General features: G+C 37.2%; 7 protein-coding genes across 13 annotated transcripts; 4 read left to right on the forward strand and 3 right to left on the reverse strand.

The window, feature by feature from the left end:
• The first annotated feature begins 1,508 nt into the window (after positions 1-1,508).
• LOC114876285 (protein yellow-like) lies at positions 1,509-7,087 on the forward strand. Its single transcript, XM_029187567.2, has one exon. The coding sequence runs from the start codon at positions 1,952-1,954 to the stop codon at positions 3,245-3,247; it is 1,296 nt and encodes a 431-aa protein (XP_029043400.1). The 5' UTR covers positions 1,509-1,951; the 3' UTR covers positions 3,248-7,087.
• An 866-nt stretch (positions 7,088-7,953) lies between these two features.
• LOC114876289 (DET1- and DDB1-associated protein 1) lies at positions 7,954-10,448 on the reverse strand. Of its 4 annotated transcripts, none has more exons than XR_003789351.1 (5): positions 10,359-10,448; positions 9,821-9,959; positions 9,683-9,744; positions 9,398-9,596; positions 7,954-8,319 (listed from the first exon to the last, which is right to left on the reverse strand). XR_003789351.1 is itself a non-coding variant. In XM_029187573.2 (4 exons), exons 1-4 carry the CDS (start codon positions 10,359-10,361, stop codon positions 9,489-9,491), a joined length of 312 nt encoding a protein of 103 aa, XP_029043406.1. In that variant the 5' UTR covers positions 10,362-10,448; the 3' UTR covers positions 8,454-9,488. The 4 variants fall into 4 exon arrangements, 1 of the variants encoding a protein (XP_029043406.1); XR_003789349.2 differs by having other exon boundaries at positions 8,953-9,596; XR_003789350.2 differs by lacking the exon at positions 7,954-8,319 and adding an exon at positions 8,454-9,173.
• Positions 10,431-15,314, reverse strand: LOC114876286 (adenine phosphoribosyltransferase). 4 transcript variants are annotated; one of them, XM_029187571.2, is made up of 6 exons: positions 14,834-15,312; positions 14,624-14,751; positions 14,267-14,498; positions 14,113-14,191; positions 13,934-14,034; positions 10,431-10,511 (listed from the first exon to the last, which is right to left on the reverse strand). In XM_029187571.2, the coding sequence occupies exons 2-6, from the start codon at positions 14,704-14,706 to the stop codon at positions 10,503-10,505; spliced, it is 504 nt and encodes a 167-aa protein (XP_029043404.1). In that variant the 5' UTR covers positions 14,707-14,751; positions 14,834-15,312; the 3' UTR covers positions 10,431-10,502. The 4 variants fall into 4 exon arrangements, with proteins under 4 accessions (XP_029043404.1, XP_029043403.1, XP_029043402.1 ...); XM_029187570.2 differs by lacking the exon at positions 10,431-10,511 and adding an exon at positions 10,537-10,870 and having other exon boundaries at positions 14,834-15,314; XM_029187569.2 differs by lacking the exon at positions 10,431-10,511 and having other exon boundaries at positions 13,728-14,034; positions 14,624-14,755; positions 14,834-15,310.
• LOC114876284 (TBC1 domain family member 31) lies at positions 10,877-13,677 on the forward strand. The gene is made up of 4 exons (XM_029187566.2): positions 10,877-12,314; positions 12,399-12,868; positions 12,945-13,171; positions 13,248-13,677. The coding sequence occupies exons 1-4, from the start codon at positions 10,929-10,931 to the stop codon at positions 13,517-13,519; spliced, it is 2,355 nt and encodes a 784-aa protein (XP_029043399.2). The 5' UTR covers positions 10,877-10,928; the 3' UTR covers positions 13,520-13,677.
• A 245-nt stretch (positions 15,315-15,559) lies between the features above and the next one.
• On the reverse strand, positions 15,560-18,966 carry LOC114876283 (vasorin-like). Its single transcript, XM_046287418.1, has 5 exons — positions 18,937-18,966; positions 18,446-18,803; positions 17,619-17,933; positions 17,072-17,404; positions 15,560-16,992 (listed from the first exon to the last, which is right to left on the reverse strand). The coding sequence occupies exons 2-5, from the start codon at positions 18,800-18,802 to the stop codon at positions 15,610-15,612; spliced, it is 2,388 nt and encodes a 795-aa protein (XP_046143374.1). The 5' UTR covers position 18,803; positions 18,937-18,966; the 3' UTR covers positions 15,560-15,609.
• A 966-nt stretch (positions 18,967-19,932) lies between these two features.
• Positions 19,933-20,963, forward strand: LOC123988208 (IQ and AAA domain-containing protein 1-like). Its single transcript, XM_046287419.1, has 2 exons — positions 19,933-20,291; positions 20,359-20,963. Exons 1-2 carry the CDS (start codon positions 19,998-20,000, stop codon positions 20,947-20,949), a joined length of 885 nt encoding a protein of 294 aa, XP_046143375.1. The 5' UTR covers positions 19,933-19,997; the 3' UTR covers positions 20,950-20,963.
• A 203-nt stretch (positions 20,964-21,166) lies between these two features.
• Positions 21,167-22,812, forward strand: LOC114876282 (dynein regulatory complex protein 11-like). Its single transcript, XM_029187564.2, has 3 exons — positions 21,167-21,319; positions 21,385-21,633; positions 22,363-22,812. The coding sequence occupies exons 1-3, from the start codon at positions 21,167-21,169 to the stop codon at positions 22,810-22,812; spliced, it is 852 nt and encodes a 283-aa protein (XP_029043397.2).
• The last annotated feature ends 595 nt before the right edge of the window (positions 22,813-23,407 follow it).

Raw genomic sequence — 23,407 nt, forward strand, 5'->3', positions numbered from 1 at the left:
TTTGAACCAGTCAGCCTCGACGAAACATTCAAACGGTGGCCCCTATCGCTGTCAAACGCCTGCTCTGAAATACAAATGCAACATCAATGGTCTCACATCTACTTATTCGAATAATCAGATTAGCTCCGTTTATTTGAACGTGTAAGTTTCGATCGTTCTGCCAAATAATCATCGAGCTTCCGTTATCCAAACAGTCTCGCGTTCAGATAAATGGACTTTCATTGTAGAGAAGAACGTTTTAAAGTAAGCCAGAGTAGTGCGTGACCTAGTTTGGCTCATAAACAATTGTAAGTTTCATTAAACGCGTTCTTCGACACAACGTGTCACCCTATCATCCAACGTTCTCCGCTCAACGGAACGGATGAAAACAGGTCTAACGAAATTCTGGACAACGCAATTGCAGGCCGTGCGATGCGAAGAAGCGACGCGACGGTTGAATCGATTATTCGGGATCATCTCGACCCAAGGGGGAAGATAAAGCAACACGTAACAGCCTTTTCTAAGCTCACCCCTTTTCATCGTTTCCCTTTCAAACGGGCCAGGCCTCGGTACATACATCGTTTATCCGTTTCAAGCTCAACGTCTCTCGTTTTCAACTAACAATGCGCGTACGAGGAAAAAACCGTAGGATTCTACGAACAGCATTAACTTAATCACCGGTTGAAAATTGCTCGAGAATCACGGGACAATTCTGTGCCCATTTAAGGATGATATTCTCTGATACGACACGGGAGAAACGTATTCTCATACGATCATATTCTCGAGAAGCAATTTCTCAGAAACGAACGATCTACTTATGTTTTAATTACACATACCGGACAAAGATTATTACTCTTAATCTCGTAACGTACTATGAACGTACCACGAGTTACAGCGTGCGTCGTTATTCGTATCGTGAAAAAAATACAGATCCATAGAATTGAAATTAATTTCCATACATAAAATGCAAATGAAATCGCGAACGTGCGCGGAAAACAAATCGCTCGGTCGGATATAAAAAAAATTCCTATTCTTTTAATGCGACTCAAGTAATGCTTCAAGATCAACTTATTTCCGATCAGTGTAAGAAATATAGTCCTTCGGAAAATAATAGTATAAAAGTAAAGGAATAAGAACTTGTTTTAATTCTTCTAATTTTACCAGCAATTACAAGGTTGCAAACTTTTATTTTTAAAACAGACGAAAATTAAATTTCGTCTCGTTTATGCTAATGACGGAAGAACGCGTTTCTCGGATGCAAATGAGAACGTGACAAATATCGGTCAGTGCGATAAAAGTTTGCATCGATGAACAGTGATTTGAGCAAGAATGTTAATTTGCATTTCCACGATGCATCATCGTCGCATCGCGCAACTAGCTAAGTAGCCGAGTTACGTTTACGATGGTGGGGAGACACTTGGGTGTTCCTATGCACGTACCTACGTATTCGTTTGCAACCCCATACCTACACGCGTGCGAAGCGTTCACGTGCACGGAGGAACGTAGTGTGTAAATACCGGCGGCGTACGGTGGGGGTACGACGCCTCTCTAAGCGACGCTCCGCGTCTTCGTCAGTCAAATCGCGATCGTCTCAGCGTGATGGGCCACCGTTGAGATCCGCTAGCAAGACGCCGCGGCAAAGTCGTTGGTGACGGGTGTTGAAGAACGGTGTAGTTGACAAAAAGCAGGCCAAGCGAAAAACACAGTTGGCACGGACGAATATTTCGTGTTACGACGGTTCCCCTCGACGAGAATAGATACTCTCTTCGTGGTTGTCTTCCGGATTTTCGGCGACACTTGCCAGGCTACGAACAATCTTACTTCCGTATATCACCTTTCAACTGGATCCTCCACGACGGGTCTTCGTCCCTTCCTGTCGCGTCTACAGACAACACAATAAGCGAGACTAAGAAATAAGTGATAGATCGTAGAAAGTGAGAAAGCATAACAACCAGTGTATACTATCCTCAAGATGAAGACTTTGACGCTTCTGCTGATCCTGGTCGCTGCGACGACCTGTCACGAGCCCTTTCAGGTGATCTTTCAATGGAACACCACAGACGTGATCTGGCAAACGGAGGAGGAACAACAATTCGCTATCGAACATGACGATTACATTCCAGCCAACAACTACATATCCGGTATCAAGTTCTGGAAGGGCAAAATGTACCTGACGATACCCAGATGGAAGGCAGGTGTACCTGTTACTCTAGGTGTTACCTCGGCGACCCCGGTGAACCGAATCACCGCTCCCAAGTTGGAAGCTTTTCCTAATTGGGAGATGCAGAAAGTAGAAGACTGCACTGCCTTCCAGTTTGTCCAGAGCATGGAGATCGACCCTCTGGGACGCATGTGGGTTCTCGACACTGGAAAGATATCACCTTTGTCAGTCGAGACGAAAAGCAACTGTCCACCGAGGCTGGTGATCCTCGATCTAGAAAAGAACGGTCAAGTCCTGCGAACGTACGTGTTCCCTACGCACGTGGCTCGCCATGGTACCGCTTACCTAAACGACATCGTTCTGGACCACGAGGACGGCGGTATGGCGTACATAACCGACAGTGATCGCGAGGATCCAGGCATCATCGTCTACTCCTTAAGGAACAACACCTCCTGGAAGGTCAGACACGATTCGATGAAGGTTAAGCCGGAGGCTGTTAGATTCATGATCTCAAAGACACCGATCAATTTGGCGCTACCCGTGGATGGAATCGCTCTCTCTCCCGCAAGCGACGCCGACAGACAGGTGTATTATTCACCTCTCTCTTCCTTCCACTTGTATTCCATACCAACGTCGGTTCTTAAGGCTAACATAAGCAACGTGGACGGCGACGTAAGGGAGCTGGGAAGGAAGAACTCTCAAACGGACGGTATGATGATGTCAGCGAAAGGAGTGCTGTACTTTGGTCTATTAGCTGACGATGCAGTGGCCATGTGGGACACGAAACAGTCTAACTCGTTCACCACCGGACAGAGAGTGATCTCCAGGGATCACGAGAGAATGCAGTGGCCCGATACGTTCGCTTTCGACGAGGATGGTAACTTTTACTGTGTTACCAATTCGTTTCAAAACGTTCTGAACGATCGCGTGAACGTAAACGTCCCTAACTATCGGGTGGTCAGAGCGAGAACCGGGGTGAAGAGTTATCAGTATTTGGAGGACGGAAGCGCACCGGAGCAGCCGGAGATACCCACTTCAATAGCTAACAGGATTAGCCTCGCTGTGGCTACCGGATTAACCATTCTGTTGGCTTACGCCGTACAGTAACGTCTTTCTCCCTCTTCGTTCTCTTTTTCCTTCGTACAGATAGACCGTGTTCGGACGTACACGCTCGGGTATACCAAAGACGTTTCGCTCGTCTCAACAGGGACGTTCGTCTTATCCTTCCAGTTAGATAACGCACCATCAAATCAGCCGTCCGGTGCTTCTGCTGGCCTTGAACGTGTAGACCACGTTCCGCATCGAAGCTTCCTGTCTCCAACAGTATATCTGAAAGACATTGAGACTGCTCGTTACTGTTCTTTGTCCAAAATTATTTGGTCGTTCGAGGACGTTAAAAAGTTCATTGTACCATACTTTATTACCGATGTTCATTATATGTATGTTATCGTATACTTCGTAATTATGGTGGTTTATTGATTTTCGTCAGCTATCTTCATTCCTTTACACTTTTCTGACCAATAGTCTTCGAGTCAGCTTGAAAAAAAAAAAAGAAAAAATTATGATATTTTCATAGAGAGTGAAACTTTCGCCGCGACATCGTAGCGTTCGCACTTAATTGACCTCGAATTAACATCACCAATGGAGACTATTAAATCTGCCAGTCAAATTAAGACGCTTCCAGTCCGATTGCACGGCTGGAAGGGAAACTGAACGAGAAGGAGGGAAGAAATCGACTGTTCTCCTGATTCAGGCTGCCCCGTCGAGGGTTGAAAGGAAGATGGAACGTTCGTCACAATCGCGACGAAAGCCATTAACGATGAAAGCATCGAATATCGAGGAATTCCTTTTTCCTGCTGGCAGAAAAAAAAAATGATAAGAGAGTGACATATTATCGATGAACGTGAATTTAACGGGGTCATAGTTCAACGGCGACGTACGATAGAGCATTGATAATAAATGACCCTTTCGTTGTATTTCTAATCCGAGATTTATCCTCTATAACGTGGTGCTGACAACATTCCATTTAAAAATGCAATTCTCGCAATGCGCATTCTAGCTTTTTCAAGAAACCATAACTGAATGTAATATACAGTACGAATGGACCGCAAAGGGTTAACATATCAATATTTTCATGTTCTTTGAGCGTAAATTCTGATGACAAAACTACTCGATCTCTCGTTGCGACACGTACAATAGGTTACAGAGGATTCTTTTTCAGATCCAGCCATTTATTATCAACCCGTTACCATATTAGTATCGTTGCGGCGATAATTGCCAACAATTACACCTGTTACTTCTATTTCTGACCCGAGGCGCTTTAGCCTGCAACGATATCATAGGTCCGTGAGTCTCGATGAAATGATATTTGTTGTTCAATCTACCAGGGAGAAGGGAGAAAGACGAAGATGAATCTAGTACCTTAGGTCTCGTCGCCTTACAAACTCGAACTGTGAATACGTATACTATATATAATAATATATAAAATGTATGTATCTATGTGTGTACAAATTAGCGTATACGTACACTACACATGTACGAATAGCTTTAATGCATATGGCCTTATTCGCGACGATGAATTGAAATTGTATACCACGTTCCGTTGGAAAACGCCGCGTTATGAGTCATTTGCCTTGGCGAACGCTACAACAACTTTCCGCCACCATTTCGAGGCAATTATTGCCTGTAATTATTATTCCCTTTCGAGCTGGATCGATCCGGAATCCGTTTGCCACGATTCATCCAGCGGAAACCTATTTCCGATTCCTTCTCCGTAGAACGTCAACTTTGTCGCTCTCCTCCCTGTAATTCAATTTCTCTAAACAGTATCCCTCTGTACACGGCGCGCACGCGTTACCGATTACAAGTCTAAGACCGTGTACAAGTTAATTCTGTAATTGAATTTCCATGAAGTTCCCACTAGGACGGTCTGAAGCTTCTACTCGGTAATGCGACCACCGTTCTTTGAGCCAATAAACAGATACAATACAGACAGCAAGCACGTGGTTCCTGGTATAACGTACAGTCCAGAGTGAAATGAACATTGAACATTGAAATGAAAAATAATCGTTCCTGCGTTTAATTGAAAACTGTTACTCGTTGGGAGTCAATTGTTCCAAGAGGGGAAAACTCGAAGACGTTCAGCCAAGGAGGCATCGAGGCAATCTCGCTTTCAGCCTCTCTTCCCACAATTGTCTCCTCTTTCAGCACGCAGCGTCCCAATTTTGCGGCGAAGTGAGGCGCACGCACATTAATACGCGGCACAAACGGAGCCGGGGCTTAGCCCTGAACCGCGAGTCAACGAACGCCCAGGGAGAGGCTCGGAAGATTACAAAACTTCTCGGAGAACGAGCCGTGCACCTGAGATTAACAACTGAAATCTAGGAGTCAGTGTGTACCACCGTGTATACCGCGTTCTCTCTTCAGCTACGCCTACCTTACACAGTTTGTCGGTCAATGAATGGAGAACGGAGTCGGAGGAGCGTACGGTTTGCTGATTGTGCTTTTGGATCTTCCAGTTCAACTTAAACTTCGATTAGTTTCTTTACTCGAATTGCACCTATTGATTCGCCGGTTCGGAGTTTGAAGAAACTTTTACTCCTGAATTCTGCCTTCTAATTCTTGATGCTGCAAAGATAGAGATAAGAATTAGATGATCGCAGAATTAACTTGGATCACAGATTTATCTTCGGTGTTGTATTACAGTGAAATTATTAATAGAGACTCCCGTTACGTTAAAAATATTTTAAAAAAGACAGATTGAAGTCTAAAACATTCAACATAGTACATATATAGAATGAGTCATAAATTGGATGTAAAAATGCAAACGCATAGCCTTCGATACGAGACTCGCGGCGAACAATTGTGTTTATAACAAATGATGTCATCGCACTATGAAAAGAATATTAAACGTTTTTGACTCATACACGAAGAGTTCGATGTTTAACGTTGTTCAAGCTGATTGCTATTCGCACGTTGGATAAATTAAACGCTGAACGAAAGTTCAGGCAGACTGGTCGATGGAAATAAATTATCCAGGCAACAGTACGTTTAAATGATAAAATATTCAGACACCGAAGGTTCTATTTTATTTAACTAAGGGTAGAAAAAGAAAATCTTTAAAAATGTTCGACCAGTCTTCCAGAATTCTAGTCTAGAGCAGCTATCGCGGCGCTTTTTGACAATGGAAACGTCTATGAATGTGCAGAGCAGTACAATAGGACTGTAAGTAGTGCTTTCTATTACGCGAGAGCCTCTGATTGCGTTTGGTTTCGTCGAGGGTTTCGCTCGGTTGAGCCCGATTACAGTTGATTTTCAGGCTGGAACGCTTCACGCGCGAACCTAGAATCGTTTCCTGTTTATACTGTTCGTTTAATTCTGTATGGAAATATGCCGTGTCAGATGATAATTGGTATAAATTGATTTCCTTGTTAGCGACGCTGTTTTTTTTTCTTCAGCAACTGTGCTCGATCAGCTGATTCTTGCAAGGTGAAGCGAAACTGAACTCAACGCACGTTAATTATATTATTTCGAGGTCGTTTTACGTACCAACAGATTTGTACATGTACTAAGAGGATTAATATATTTTTTTTTGTAGTCGTAACTCGGCCAGAGTGTCCTGTAACAAATGAAGTAAGTTCAAAACGATTCTATAACATCAGTTGGAAAGTGAAAAATAAAATTTACTTTTTAAATTCATTATTTAAAAAAAAAAATTGAATTTTAATGTTTTTTTCTTTTCACTTCTTCGCAAACAATCAATTAGTTTGTAATGTTTTTTACGAGACACCCTGTGTAGCGTAGAGGTATGCGAGAAAATTTAATTGATATAATCGTATATCGTAGTCGTTTACAAGTTATTACATTGTGTATTAGATTATAATGTCGCTATCCTATAGTGTCTACGTCAATTATATCCTATTAATAAAGTGATAGATGTTAGCAGTCCTTGAATTTCTTATTTGATCGTCACTCTAAACAATTCTTGATTACACGTTGCATAACTGCATCATCAACGATTCCTACTTCGTTAAGATATCTCACCGGATCTTTGCCAGCGCTTTTTTAATAGAATTTGCAAACCTTATTTTTAGGACGTTACGTTTGAACCGAGTTCTATGCGCGTCGGTAATTCAGATAATTCTGAATGCATTGTAACAGACGACATACAGGATAGGATCCTTAAAGTAATACCCAAAGTTTTTGGAAATATAAAGGAATAGTTGGCGAATAAAAAGGAAGAAAAAGTAATCACCTTATAGGAGTTTTTGTCGCAGAATTTTAAATGCCGACATCACCTGTATTTTACGCCAACAGCGGAGATTTTAGGAACTATATCAAGCAAGAGGTTGGTCAGATAGAAAATGCGGGAAATCGACTTCACAAATGAGGCTATGTACTGGGAGATTCCTGTGCATGATCAATCCTTGAATCCTAGAATACAATAGCAAGTAAACATGGGGAATGTAGGATAACAGGAAATTATAAAAAATTATTTTTAATTTCCAGTACTCTAGTATGTACATACATGAAACATGTTGAACTTGTTATAAATATTTAACACTTACTTGAAGGGGGAGAGGGATGAACAAGAACGTTCACAGTTTCTATACCTATAGTACTTATACTAAAAATCAAGAATAAAGCATTACACTAGATGTAAATATAGATGCTTTGTACTTAAGTTAATGAAAGTTTCGATACCATTTAGCAATCTGCTGTTGGTTTTTGAAGTATAAACAATTTAAAATTAGGTCTTCGTACTTCGGTGCGAATGCTTCAAACAGACAAAATGGCTGATCGGACATCTGACGGCGTAAAGGGGAACCAATAACGAAAAAAATGCTGTTCTTTATCACAAAATAAGCGATATTAGCGTTTCATTAATGCATACAGAACATTCTACAATCATAATATAATTCAAATTATAACATCGCATTTTATTTAAATTTATAATTAAAGAAAATTGTATCTCCTTGAAAGAACCGCCATGAATTAAGAAACGCTATAGCCATCTAGCGGTAGATCACCGGTATTAATGAATTTAAATTTAAAAAATGATAACACGGGAATACATAGTCGAAAAAATAAAAATATACCTAGTCGAACAGGAAATTTATACAGTTTTACACTTTGGATCTGGCGCTACTGAACTTCCAATATCTTCGATATCCACCATGCTGCAAAAACATAGAATTCAAATGTCAAATATTACAAAATTAAAGTGCAATAACAAACACTGTAATATGCACACTTTTAATTAAACTTTTAATAACATAGTTTGTTAATGTGTAAAAGACATTTCAAAAGCAGATTACGTATACATATATTTTATTGCATTGAATAATACAATATCATGTATTCCTTTTGAAATGAAAATTTATTGAAATTTTCTATGTAACTGAATTAAAATTTAACAAACTTTCATAATTTTTATCTAAAAATCAAAATGATGTTATCAAAAATATGAAACGACTTCTTTCAACAAACATTAATATTAGTTTTCGTGAAATCTATTTGTAATAATCCGTATTTTTGAATACAGTAATTTCTTCTAAAAAGCATGCAAGAATATAATTTATCTTGAGATATATAAATGTCATCAATACTTTTGTTTGATTACATTTTTCTCTATATTTTGATGACATTAAACAACGTAATTGTTATTAGCTACCTAAACTGAAAATCTCAAAATAATAAACATACCACATTCTACACACTTCTTCAGAAAATGAATCACGTATTATGAATTGATAACTATGTATGCAGTACAAAAATGAATAATGTATTGTGAAATAAATTTACAAAATTACCTCAGAATAAATGCTGACATATTGTATCTTAACTAAAATGACATTAATATTTACTTCCTCTGTTTTAATGAACGTATGCACCACCAGTTGCATTCCTGTCCCTCGACAACAGTCATACAGAAAGATCACGAAAGAGAGCAATGAATGTCGCTACTTATACAAATTGTGTACTGTAGCGTAGTGTCATTTAATATTCTAACAACGAATCTTCTTTCAATGAACTTCAAGCATGCAATACAAACATACAATTAACACAAAAGTTATTCTTGTTTTTTGTTACAATGTTACATATCTAAAGAAATATTATTTGAAAACGTTCTTTCTACTTTTCTAGAGTCAATATTTTACACAACATTTAAACTAAATTATGTATTTAAAATGTTCAAATAACGTTTTGAAATAATTTTTCCGAGGTATAGATATGTTTATAATATTTAAGAATTACATTTGTCCCATGTTGATGTTTGCATGACCTATTTTCATGACATATAAACGTAGTTTAACAAGTAATGAAAATTAAAAGTGTGCAATATATTTTAAATGGTATTGTTCAACTCAAGACGTAGCCTTTTACTACGAACTGTGCCACCATCATCTTCAGAATCACCATTAGCAGATAAAAAATCTCTTTTTCTGACAGGATTCTGAAAAATAACATTAATCAATATTATATAGAACATAAAATATGCAAGCAAGATAGTTCTTATAATTATATATAAACAGTCCATACATTTATATCCCAGTGTTGGTGGAGGTACCTTAACAATATGGTGGTTTTTTCTGTAACTATAACTAAAAATAAAAATTAAATTTGCAGTTAATTACTCTTATATCCGTTGCATCAATTTTCAACTGAGTTAAAACTAACTTTGTTCTGAAGGATGATCTTTTGTGGGAATATATACTGAAGGCTTCTTTACACAAGTTCTGTTTCCACTGTCCGTGTGAAAATTGGCAAAGTTATTTTCATTATGTGAAGGCAAACCTTTTAAAAATTCAGCAACAGACTACAAACAACAAAAATTCAATTATTATAACATTATTTAACACTGACTCCTTAAAAGATTTGTAAAAAGACACATGCATTGGTAGCTTACTATAGAGTGATTTTTTTCTAATAATTACATAGGTATAAACAGTTAAATGAAACATTTATAAGCTAGATTACTCATTTTATTATTTATTGTATATGTACAAAAGGCTAAGGATGAAGCATCATTTTATTAACGCAAAAATAAGGAAATTGTACAGAGTATATGAGAAACAATCACTTTTGAAAACTGGGGAACCATTTACAGTAAAATTATTATTTTCTTTCGTAATATTTCAAGACACACATAACCTAAACAGATAACTCGCAGTAAAGTAAACGTAATTGGAACATATAAATAAGAAGTAAATTTTACCATTTTTATATGTATAAATATATCCACTCAACAGTCCTTTGAAATGTTTATACACCTCCGAGAAATTATTAATCCTCAAAAATTGAAATGAAAGCGACTTCCATCACTTCTCCAAACAACCACAGACTCGGAAATATGTAGAGTCTATTCTTCCTGTCAGTTAGTGACGTAAAAGGTGGTTATGACAATTTAAATGATAAAATAAATAATTTAAAAAATATATCAACTTTTGTTTTATTTGTCGATATATCAATTTTTTATAAAAATTGTCTACAACAATAATTATGATTTATTGACTGCTAATAGCATTGTATTGAAAGTATCATTAACACTCAAATTTGTATACATAAAACTTATTTTATAAGCGTTCTAACACTATTGTGTGACAATTTAGAAATAATATTAATTGTTACACATTTATTACTTTTATTACTTGTCACTTTTATACTCATAAAAGAACGCGAATGATGCAAACAATGTCACATTTGACATTTCTCAGATGTAAACATAACCTTATGAAATCAAAAATAATAGAATGAAATTATTTTATTTATTAATAACAGTAATATAATGTATAAAAAAATATGGAAAAACTTAAGACAAGTTGATGATACATTTGAACTTGAACCAGAGACAATTAAAAGAACACAATGTTTTTTAAGAGTTAATTTTACACACACTGCATTTAATTGTAATGAAGAATGTTGTGTTGCAACTGATACAGCAGGATATTTATATTATATCGACTTAATAAATAGTTGTCCTTCTTATCAGAAATTGGGAAATATTGGAAAAACTACTTTTATAGGATTTAATCCTATCAATAACTCTGAAATACTAGTTGGCCTGACCACGGGTGATATTAAAATTTTAAGAGTAAATGTAAATGTTTCCCAGCATTGTTTATTGATTGCACATAAGTTACCACCTATACATGTTTCCTTTTATAAGAAGTATTGCTTAACTTCTTCACAAAAAGAAGTTATAATATGGTGTTTACATTCTTGTACTAAGGCTCAACAATTAAAAATTAATATAAAAAATGTTGTGTTAAAAAAAGCCAGTTTCTCAAATTTAGGACACATTGTTGTGCTGTATCATAATGATACATTACAAGTTTGGAACTTTAATCAATTGGAAAATGATACTAAAATTGATGCAAAAATATATGGAATACGGAACATTAGAGATTTTATTTTCACACAGAATGGAAGAGCAATGATCATAACTAGTGCTCAGAATAAAATCACTATTCTGAATACATGTAACTGGAATTTAATGAAAACTTTGAAATTGCCAGAGAACTTTATTAATATGAAGCATATGTCAATTGTACCTCACCCCTTAGATGGTGGAGCAAATAACATAGTAACATGTCTCTCCTCAAGTTTTGATCTTTATTTCTTTGATCTAAATCAATCTTGTATAATAGAAACTTTGCATCCTATTAAACCCATTAAAAAAATTGTAGTTTCTCCAACTGGTAGATACATAGCATATATAGAAAAAGAAGGACATTTAAAATTAACAGTTACTGAAAAATTATTTGCAGAAAAGTGTGAATCCTTACAAAAATTGAAAGAACCATGTAGACCAGTTGCACATAAAGCAGATGATCATTTATTATGGGTTAGAGAAAACATAAAAGAAGAACTACGTTTAGAAAGACTAATGCTCATTTTGAAAGAATTTGGAGAATATCCTGAAAAATACCGTGTATTAATATGGTCAACTATTTTGGAACTACCAGCTAATAAAAATGCATATAATAATCTAGCTAATAAGGCTGCAAATTCGAATTTTATATCAGAATTTTTGAAGAACTATCCATTAGCTGATAAAAGTAAAAAGATATTACTAATCACAACAATAAATTGCTTAATACAGTGGTGTCCTTTATTAGTACAGTGTTCATTTCTACCAAACTTAGTTTTTCCATTTCTTATGGTTTTTCAGGTAATAAAATTATTAACTTTTACTCAACGTTTAAAACGTTAAACTTTGGATCTTCTTACAATGGATTCTTTATTTCTATTGCAGAAAGATCTTCTACTTGGTTTTGAACTCATTCTTGGTGTGTTACTAAATTATTGTCAAAAATGGTTTGAGTATCATCCTTTACCACCTTTAAATGTACTGGGTATAATAGAAAATATTCTTTTGCATACAAATCCAGGTTTAATAAATATTTTTTGTGAACGAGGAATAACATCTACTGATTATGCATGGCCACTTTTGAAGACTGCAATGAGCGAAGTTTTATCTGGTTCTGAATGGTTAATTTTATTGGATCATTTAATATCATTTAAAAAGCCTTCGCTTTTCTTATTCAGCGTTGCTGCATACAGTATCTGTTCTCACGAACTGATACTTTCGTCATTACACACACAAGAAAATGTTAGGCGATATTTTACTAGTCAGGGTCACATTACAGCCAAAGAATTGATAAATGTTGCTCAGCAACTTGATAAAATTGTACCATCAAGAATTCATCCCAGTTACTATCTTAAGTAAAATATTATCTGTTATTATGTAATTATTAAATCCAATATAAGATAATGTAATAGGTATTGTATTTTTTTATAGAGACGAAATAATTACATTATCTTCCAAAGGACCATATCAACCATTTATACATGATTTCCCGAAATTTTTAACTGACGACCTTTCTATTGCTGAATTGGAAAAATTGAAAGAAAAAGAGCGAATCGAGCGTGAGCGTGATCGCAAAGAAATGGAAACTGCAGAGGAAAACCGATTAAAACATGAAACAAAAGCTTTTATGAATCAAATTCATCAAATGAGATTAAAAGGTAAGACTTTGTACATTCTATTGGCGAAGTTAGACAACATAGAGATCATAAATGTTTAAATTCATTGCTGTTTTAGAAGCAGAAAAATGTACCAGAGAACAGTTGTCTGATATAATCTGGAGAACAGAGGGACATCATTCAAAAGCACAAGGACCAGTGGACACTTGTCTTTGTGGTCATTTAAATGATGTTCCAGATTTAGATCTAGACACTGCAGATGATGAAGATAAAGAAGACAAAGCAAAACACTATGAGCAATTGCAGCAAAATGTAAACAAATTAGAATATGAAGTACAAAGTTTTTTAAACTCATTAAGATCTCAAAAATCAAGGATAAAGAGTACCTGATACATTTTGTAGTTATTTTAAGTGGAATGATACGTTTTATATCTTATTTATGAAAATTAAATTTTTTTATCTAACAAATATCATGGCATGCGGTATGATAATGTTTAAAGTATAATAAAAATATTAATGAAAACTACAATCTGTATAATTTTATTATAAAATTTATGTACAATATTTACAATCTGTAAATATTATAAAATATCTTTGTACACAGAATTATAAAACAATAAAATTTTGTATGTATATATAAACTTTATAAAAATATAAATTTCTTTATTTGAGTGCTGAACACTAAAAATGCTGATAGTATTGTACTGTACACTGTACAAAGTTTTGGTTTAAAATTATACTTTTAACATTGTCTCAAGGTAAAGACTAGTCATACTGAATAAATGAATGAACAGGGACACCAACCTTGTCTCTTCCATTTAAATTAGTTAGTTCAATTATTACTAAGCATTCAATCACCTCAGCTTCAGCAGATTTTACCAATTCTACTGCAGCTGTCATGGAACCTATGATGATATTCATAAAAGTTTATTGATTAATCTTATTTATACTAGCTTAAATAAATTGTATCATTAGTATCTTACCTCCTGTGGCTAACAGATCATCTACAATGATCACCCGTGCCCCTTTATTTATATAATCCTTTTGTATTTCAAAGGTATCCTATATAAACAAAATGTTCTAATTATATTAAAGGTAAAAATGTCATAAATTAATATTATTGTTAGACAGTCTAACCTCCCCATATTCAAGAGTATAAGGTTTTTGTAATATCTCCCCTGGGAGTTTGCCTTTCTTCCTAATAGGTACAAAAGGCTTGCCCATTTCCATGCATATAATGGGTCCAAAGAGGAAACCTCTTGAATCAAGACCTATAATCAAATCAACTTCAAGGAATAAAATATGTTCTACTATTAAATCCCTCATCGCTCTCAATGCTGCTACATTGTGGAATACACCAAATATATCTCTGAAAATAAGTAACTTTTAAAATATGATAAATATGATCCCAACAATATTGGTTATATCGCTTGTGTCTTAGCTGTAATAGTTTATAGAATTGATTTAATGAAAATAAATGAATATATTACTTACCGAAATATAATACCAGGTTTAGGAAAGTCAGGATAACTTCTGATTGCATTCCTCAACAATTGAATTTTGTCCTTCTTATTCATTCTTGATAATAATAGATGACTTCAAACTATTATAAGTGTAAATACCTATCTTAGAAACAGAAATATATAAATTTTATTCTTGCTAAACATATTAAACAATATGTTGTTAAAACAAGCATATACTTACCGTCACAACATGTAGGAAACTGATAAATAAAGCAGAAATGTTGTATTCAACTTTTAATTTAGGAAATCACGTGTACGCTAGCGCGCTAAATTGATGAGGTCGTCCTCTTGCGTGAAAAATTGTAAATCATTTCTTGATTCAAGGTTACCATATAAAGATAAATTCTGAATAAGTAACTTTTAATTGCACTGAACATTCATACTTATCTAATAATTAATTACTGCTATATATTTTACAATAAAAATCCTAAATTATTCATGGTTCTAAGAACTATTTACACAATGTGAACACATTCTAAAATTAATGATATATTACAGTAAAAATTTTTTAGTAAAGCGCCTATACAATGTAAAAATAAGATAAAACAATTCTAACTCTTAAATTCTAGAAAAATATTTACAATGCATTAATACAGTTTGTCTTTTTCCTCATATACTAACAACTTAAACAATTTACGATGGCAGTGTAAAAACTGGGTACTTTGAAACATTAATCACTGTAGCAATCCATTTATACCATTCTTATCAACTTTTTAAAGATAATCCCATACAGCGCATGACTTATTAAGATTATCTCTAAACAAGTAGTTTAAAAAATATCGATTTTATGACTAGTAGTTCACGAAGACGATGATATACAAATAAAATCGATAAAAAGTACTTGAATATTACAAGAAAAACATCATTCAACTTCAATAGTCTTAAATAATCAACAAAAATAAGTTGTATTATTTACAAAATAAGAAACATTGATAATTATTTGATGGCATGTAAAAGTTAAACCTTCGTTGTGGCTAGTAATTTAATATAATGCGCTTTATGAGTTATTTCAAATTCCTGAGCAGGTAAAAAGCACTGTGTCTGTATTCTAGGATGTTTCACTCTCTTTATAACGCTTCTACCAATCACCGCAAGAGTAATTAGAAGAGCGCAACCAGCCCCGATGATCGCTAAAACAATGATCTCGGTATTTTGCTTGAATCCTTGTACCTCGACGCAGCGTAATCTATCCCGATCGTCTACAAAGTTTGCGATAACATCATCCTCGTTTACTTCGTCTAAACTTGCGCAAACTTTGTAACGACCAGGCAACAATACCGCCAATGTAACAAACGTTAGCGTACAATTCAGCTTCTGTTTGTGCACCGCGGATTCAGCATCGAAGACGACAACAGACAATTCGCATTCAGGTATATTCGATTTCTTCGAGTTTGATAAACTAACGTCGACGTGTAGAAAACCTTGATCAGATACATTAACATGTACCCCAGTTATCTTAGTATCCGAAGCTGAAGACAGCGGCTTTGATATCGTAGTCTGTTGATCCTGCTGTAAATCTCTTTTAGTTTCTTCAAGGGTGATCACGTCACTGCAGCCCAAGCCTAAGGAAACCTCTTCATAAGTGCTCGGTACAAGTAGTACTACACAGTAACGATATTTATGACCCGGTTGTAAATGTAACGAAGCCGGTATCGCCACAGGTAACGAACAGGGATTTCTCATCATCCGTGAATCACAATGCAGAGAACTGGAGTCCGTCTGGACTTCGCTGTCGCCTACAGTTTCATAAACAATCAGGGTGTCGCAGGTGTATCGCTCTGTGCATGGTTCTACGTGCCACAAAAGATTGACACCGGTAGATTTATCGTAATGAAATTCTTTCAATGTTAACTGAGCACCGGCCAAAGGTACCCTGGTCATGATCGGTGGTGTTGGTTCACCGCACAACAAGCTGCCAGGAGAAACTTGCGTCAGTATACCGTTTTCCAAGGCAGGAGGTGTCGCACATACAGCCGAAGACTTATCCTCCTCGTTCAAACTAGAATTACTTAACCAGTTGGCGAATTCTAGCAGCGTGCAATCACAGTTCAAAGGATTGTCAGCTAAGGAGAGCCTTTTCAGTCGCAATTTCGAGGTAGGTACATCACTGGATACCATTGTGATATCGTTATCGTCAAGGCGAAGATCTTGAAGACTCTTTAAAGGTACCACTAGGTCAGCGGTTAGAGAACGCAGAAAATTATGGGTCAAATCCAATATGGTTAATTTTTCCAGATGAGCCAGAGAAGAGCTGGATACCGCTACGATTCGATTATTTGCTAAATCCAGCCTCGTTAGGGTCGATAAATATTTGAACGAATGATCTTCCAGCACGTCGATCTATTGAAGACGAAAAAACAAGACAATTTTATAATTTACTTTATGTTTACTCGATCCTCGAGAAACTCAGATACGTTACCTGATTGTGGCTCAAGCTGAGATAAGTTAAGTTTCTTAATCCTACTAGAGCTCCTTGCTGAACATTTATCAGCTCGTTTTCAGACACCGTGAGTAAACGTAACCGCGGCATCTGAGGAAGCAGATTCGGCCCCATAGGACCTAGCAACAAGTTATTCGATAAATCAAGCTCCTCCAATATTTTCAGACCCCTCAATGCTGACAATGCCGACACGCTTAAACGATTGCCACGCATTCTCAGAGAACGTAACGAGGGCAACGAGGCGAAAGCTTGCGGTGATAATTGAGACAATAAATTATCGCATAAATCCAAGTACGTCAAATTTGACAAGCCCTGAAACATTCAAACGCGCGTTATTAGAAATGAATGATGGTTCGCGAGAAAGCTGAACTTGTCTGTCAGCACCGATTCAGCTGAACATTCAATGGTAAACAGTTCTATTATAGCAACGTCCATTGTTCCATTAAAGAAAATTACAAGTATCATTAATCTATGCGTAGGAGAAAGTTTGCTGTTAAGTATCGCTACCTTTGATTCAAGATATTACCTTGAACGAGTCAGCTTCTAAAGTTTTCAGTTTATTCTGAGACAGATCCAATTTTTCCAATCCAATCAGATGCGACAGAGCAGCTGTTGGAACGGAATCCAACAGATTATTCGGCAATCCAAGCGCCTGAAGGGGTCTTATGAGACCAATGAAAGCATTTTCATGGACACGTCTCAATTCTCCTGTGGATACCACGAGTCCATGGAGGGCGATATTTTCCAAAAAACGAGCTGGTAATAGGGAGATCCCAGACACTGTTACATCCAACAGAGATATTGTTCCTGGACGACTGTATCTCAGATATCTGCTGATGGTCTGCAGAAAAATACATCAATAATAAATTCCACCTATTTCACAAATCGCTCGTGGATGTAATCTTGGACTACAAGTTTAATTAGTCGTCTCGAATTGCATAATGCAAGTTATTCGATTCGCGGTGGTATTGTAAGACAGGATATTCGTCGGAGTAACTGGTAACGGGACATTCAACGCAAAGCAGCGAGCGTGTAGAAGACAGAAGAAAGAGAGGCCGCACAATGGTCTGTTGGACAATACACACACGACTTGTATTTCATTGGCAGTCTATACGCCCACGCTTCTTGTTGGCGGGTGGTTAAAAAATCACTGACCTCGATAATGTAACAAAATGATAACTCTCGGATAAACTTGATTAATCGTCGTACAACGAAAACAATTATCATTGAAGTTCACTAATTTTCTAGCAAAAATATGTTACCATGAATGAACATACAGGCTCTGGTTGCATCGACAAATTCATGAGCCACATTTAGATGTTTAGAAGAAAACAATTCGGGCATGAAGATTACCTGCAACGCGGTTCTATCACCAGTGCATCTTAGCGTGTGTGGAAAGTCGCAAGAGCACTCGACGCCTGCTTTTGTAATATTTGGACACTCCCAAACGGTGTCAGAAGAAGGCGAGGATGCGTGGGACGAGTCTTGAATAGTTTCTTCGTCCGGATTTTTTACAATGTTCGACGAATTCACCGTCGTTGCCGTCGTCTTCTCCGAGCTTGGCATCGTTGTGAACGACACCGTGGAAGAGTTCATTGATACATCGCTGGTCGTCGTCGTTTCATCCTCCACAAAATCCTCCATCATCGCGTCCAGAGACGCAATCGTTGTTAGCAACAGGATCAACGAACATCCAGACTTCCACAGCATTCTGAAATAACACAATTCATTTATGAGAAACGTATAATAAATAAAATTATGATTTATCTGAACACCAGCAACGATGCAACAAGTGGCCGATTGAATTTTGTCACTTCAACATCGGTATCCCACTTTCAACTAACCCAAATTTTAGGCCTTTCCATCATTTCAAAATTCTCAAGTTTCATTACCTACGCAAATGGCCAAGTAATTCATAATCATCTGAAAAATCAATGTCGCATGCTTATTACAACGAACTATGGCTCATCACGAGAAACGATTTGGAGAAACTCCTGGTGCTCGATCGAAGATTGCAACGGGAACGAAGAACGGGAACAAAAGAGCAGGGCTTGAATCTTCTAGTTCCAACTTATCTTAGGTACCATACAGTATACTAACAGAGGTCCTTTCAATCTGAAATATAAATTCTTTTATCAGATATCGTAATTTGGTGAAGAGGCTGATAATTTGCCATGATCAGATGGTGCAATCGCAGAAACGAGACTTGATAAAACGTGTCCTGGATTGTTCAATTGGCCGAATGCTGGAGTACAAAAGGGAGATCGTTAAACTAAACTGTTCAGAATATTTGTATGTTCGTCAGCCTCTTGTCCATCTAGATTCACGCTGGAAATTAAAAACAAATGTTATAGATGGCCTGATGACTTCATGAGGCAATTCAAGTACACCCCCGACGATGTAGAAATATTCGTTTCAGCGACTGCCAAAGATCTTATTCAGCAGCGTAGAAAATACATTGAGGAATTAATAGAAGATGCTTTCATAGGTAATTTACTCGAATGGTATCTTTTCTACGGTACGAATTAATTAAACTGATCAAACGTTGTCTCTTAATAAGTGCAAGAAGTAAAAGAACAAGATGCTGAGAGTGTAAGCGTGAGCATCAGTGAAGCTGGAAGTATCGTCGGGTCCCAGGAAAGCGTATCAAAATCTCGAAGAAGAAGACTACAAGAGAAAGCTTCCACGGTATCTAAAGTACCATCCATTCTTCAAGAATCTCCGGAAGTGGTAGCAGCTCGCGAAGCTCGAATCGTAGCCGAAAAAGCTATGCAAGATGCGATACTGCTTATACAGTGTCACGAGAGAGCAAGGATGGGTCGTTGTGCTGGATTGGAATGTACGAATCTAATAAATAAATATCAAAGAATTAGTATCAATTTCTTCGTTTTTCACAGTGCAACGAATGTGTACTTACAACCGCAAGCTGCAGATGGGAGAAATTATGCCAAAGAAGATGAGCATAGCTACCTTCGTATTCGCAGCCAGGACGATACAAAGAGCTTGGAGAAGATATCTTGCGAAGAAGAAAATGAAGAAACGGGCGGATCGTGTGGAAGAACTATTGGACATGACGATACCCAGCTGGAAATCTGAAAAAGTATTCGTTAAGGATAAAGAAAGTTTTCAGAAGAAATTAGAACTGATGCCAGGGTTCGTTGATCGAGTAACGAAAACGACAGATGACAACCGAGCGAAAGTAATTCAAGACTTGTAATTATAATATTCTTTATTACCTGAAACTAAACCGTTATCTGTTTCATCAGCTGTGGAAGATCAGAGGACCAGGTTTAGTCGAAGACATCACAGAGGAGGTTCGTGAATGGTTCATCGTATGGTACGACACGGTTGGACACTACGACGCCTACCCAGCTGCACGTTTAGGGGGCAGCGTTCTAATAGCCACCGGGGAGACTTTAACACCTGAAGAGTATCTAATGCGGAAGGGAGAGAAGGAAACGGCTAAAGGTAAAGGTAAAGGAGCAGCTGCAGCTGCTAAAACAGCAACAGATTCTACCAAGAAGAAGAAGAAGATGATATCTTGGATAGATGAGACAAAAGCATTTTCCTTCCTCGATGATGCCAATCAGGATTTTATTAAGAACTGGAGCTTTCGTGACGATTCAAATGATCCTCAGGATAAAATATACGAGGACCTCATTAAGGACAAGCTTTGCTATGAGCTTCAGTTGGAGATGAGGAGAATAGTTGATGAACTGATGAGGCTGGAGCTGCAAAAATTGAATAAAGCATTGAAAAGGGATTACAAAGCTGATAAGAAAAACCTGGATATACCTAAAGATAAAAGTAAATTTGATCTCATACAATACACTAATAAAGAATTTATCACTCATTAATTAATGTAATCCAGGTAAAAAAAATAAAAAAAAAGGAAGAAGAGGAAAGAAGAAAAAGGATGCACTGGGAGGCGTTTCAGTGGAAGACATTTTCAAAGAGTTAGCTAGAGCTGATATCATCAAAACCTACCCTCTAATATCCCTGAAGGATTGGATAGGGGATCTATCGTATCAGAATTACGAAGCCGAGAAAGAATTTCGAAATTATACTTATCGAATGGGCGAAATTAGACAGGTGGTTATGGAATACTGTATACTCCCACTCAGCTCCAAGGAAGTGCACCAAACTGCACCCCTGGTGCGAGCTGTTTGTATCTGTGGTCTTCCACGACATGGGAAGAGCGTTCTGGCGAACGCAGTATGCTCTGAGGTATTTTTAACGAGTCTCAAACCAATCTGACATGTCTGTGTAATTATTCCTCATTTTTGAAACAGACTGGAGCATTGTTATTCGACATGACACCATCTGTACTGGTAGATAAGTACATAGGACGAAAAAACGAGCGCAAATTAATCACGATGATCTCAAAAGTGGCCCGAGAATACGCTCCTTCGATAATCTTCATCGACAACGGTGAAAAACCATGGCTGAAGAAGATACCGCCTGAAGAGAGGAAATTACAGCCGAGACGTTTCGCAAAGTACTATCCAAAGTTGGTGAAAAGCATCAAACGTGGTGACCAGGTGACACGATGCAAAATTATCTCCATATCGCGTTGGCGTTTTTCGTCTGCGCCTTTTCCGCGTTTCGCTGCTCATAAAAATAATGGTGTCTGGTGTCGCAATTGAACGGGCTCGTGCAGCAGCAACACCTTTCCTAAACCGGAGAGGAACGTTTTAAAGTTGGTGATCTCCTGGTCCCTCCCCACTTTATGAAATTCTCGATATTCCTGTTTTGACTCTTTCTCCAATATGAATGAACCAGCTCGATAACCACGTCCGTTCCCCTCCCGTCCACCTTTTCTCTTTCCCAAACACGTATCGAAGCTGGTCATCAATGAAACGCCTCCTACCGAACGAGCAGAGTACGTAGGTGGTAGCGAGTTAACGTAGGATTTAGAGTGTCGGTGATTCTGGACAGATACTGTTACTCAGTGGCGTAGAAACAAAGCAAAGCAACGGGAAAATTAATATTCATCGGGTCTTGAATTACACGATGTTGAAACGAACACGTCGAGGGTCGTTGATGATAGGCATCCACGAATTTAACATAATCCAATAACTAGAAAAAAAGAAAATTTGTAATTAAATTTAAAATTAATCGCACGAGGTAGTAAATGGAAAATGAATTGATCATACCAAGTTTTATCAATCGATTAAGAATCACCGAGAGTACCTAATTGCTTCTTCGAAGAATACATTCTTATAGATTTTTGCCGATTGTTCGATTCACCAGGACGTGATACTTTTCAGATCCTATTTCTCACGACCTCCTCGGAGCCATATAAAGCAAGAAGACCCTTCGTCAAGATCCACGACAAGTTTATAATGATTCCTCTCACGGACTACAACACGCTTTACATGTTTTACAAAGATCTGCTGATGAAGTACCACGAAGTGGATCGCAATATCGACGTATCTTGTTTGGCGAAGATGTCCGTGGGCATTCCATTGGAGTTCATAAGAAACGCCGTCGAGAATGTCCTAAATCTTCGGCGGAGGATCACCCTGAAGTTTAACCCGTTGAAACAGCAAGAGATTATGGAGGAAGTGTTCAAGTACGAGCCTCCTCGAGCGAAGACGTTGAAGCAGTTCGTGAATTTTGAAAATAAAACTCCGCTTGGTAAAAAGAGGTTGAAGATACTGGCAAAAGAGAAGCAAGAACACGAACTCCGCGAGAAAATGAAAAAAACGCATAAATGAAGTGCGTCTAGTAAAATATAATTAAAATATAATATTTACCTTTTGAAGACAAAGGTATTGTTAAAACATATCATTCCAACGTCTACGAAAGAGTGAAAGAATTGAAAATTATTTTTCAAAGTAGATTATAGTAAAAAATTTTCCATCCTGCAAGGCACCCTTCACTGAAAGGAAGAGAATGGAAACGATAGGAACTCGCCAGATAAAACGTGGGATGTAGCCGCATTAAGAGACAAGGCTGTGGCATTTTTAACGAGTCCTTTTCGCGATGAAAATGTTGTAAACTCGTCGGCTGTTGGGCAAGCCATGGAAATCGGAGGATTGAAATAAATTAAGAGGAAAACGAAGGACCACGAACGTATTTGGCGCGGGATGCCGTTCAAAGACAGTGACCTTTCCGGGAGAAACGTCTTTGGAAGAAGCACGATCATCGATTGAGCGATTCCTTCTTTCTTTCGTATCACGATTCGCCAACGTCCGTGTCCGGACGTGAAACTGGTTTTCGTCGTCTTCGTGGGACGCTAAAAACGATCATCGAAAAACAGGAGACAGATATAGCGAGGAATATCATCAGAGGAGAAAAAAGAACCTCTAT

Source organism: Osmia bicornis, chromosome 10, assembly GCF_907164935.1.
Source record: "Osmia bicornis bicornis chromosome 10, iOsmBic2.1, whole genome shotgun sequence".
In the NCBI taxonomy this organism is placed as follows: domain Eukaryota; kingdom Metazoa; phylum Arthropoda; class Insecta; order Hymenoptera; family Megachilidae; genus Osmia; species Osmia bicornis.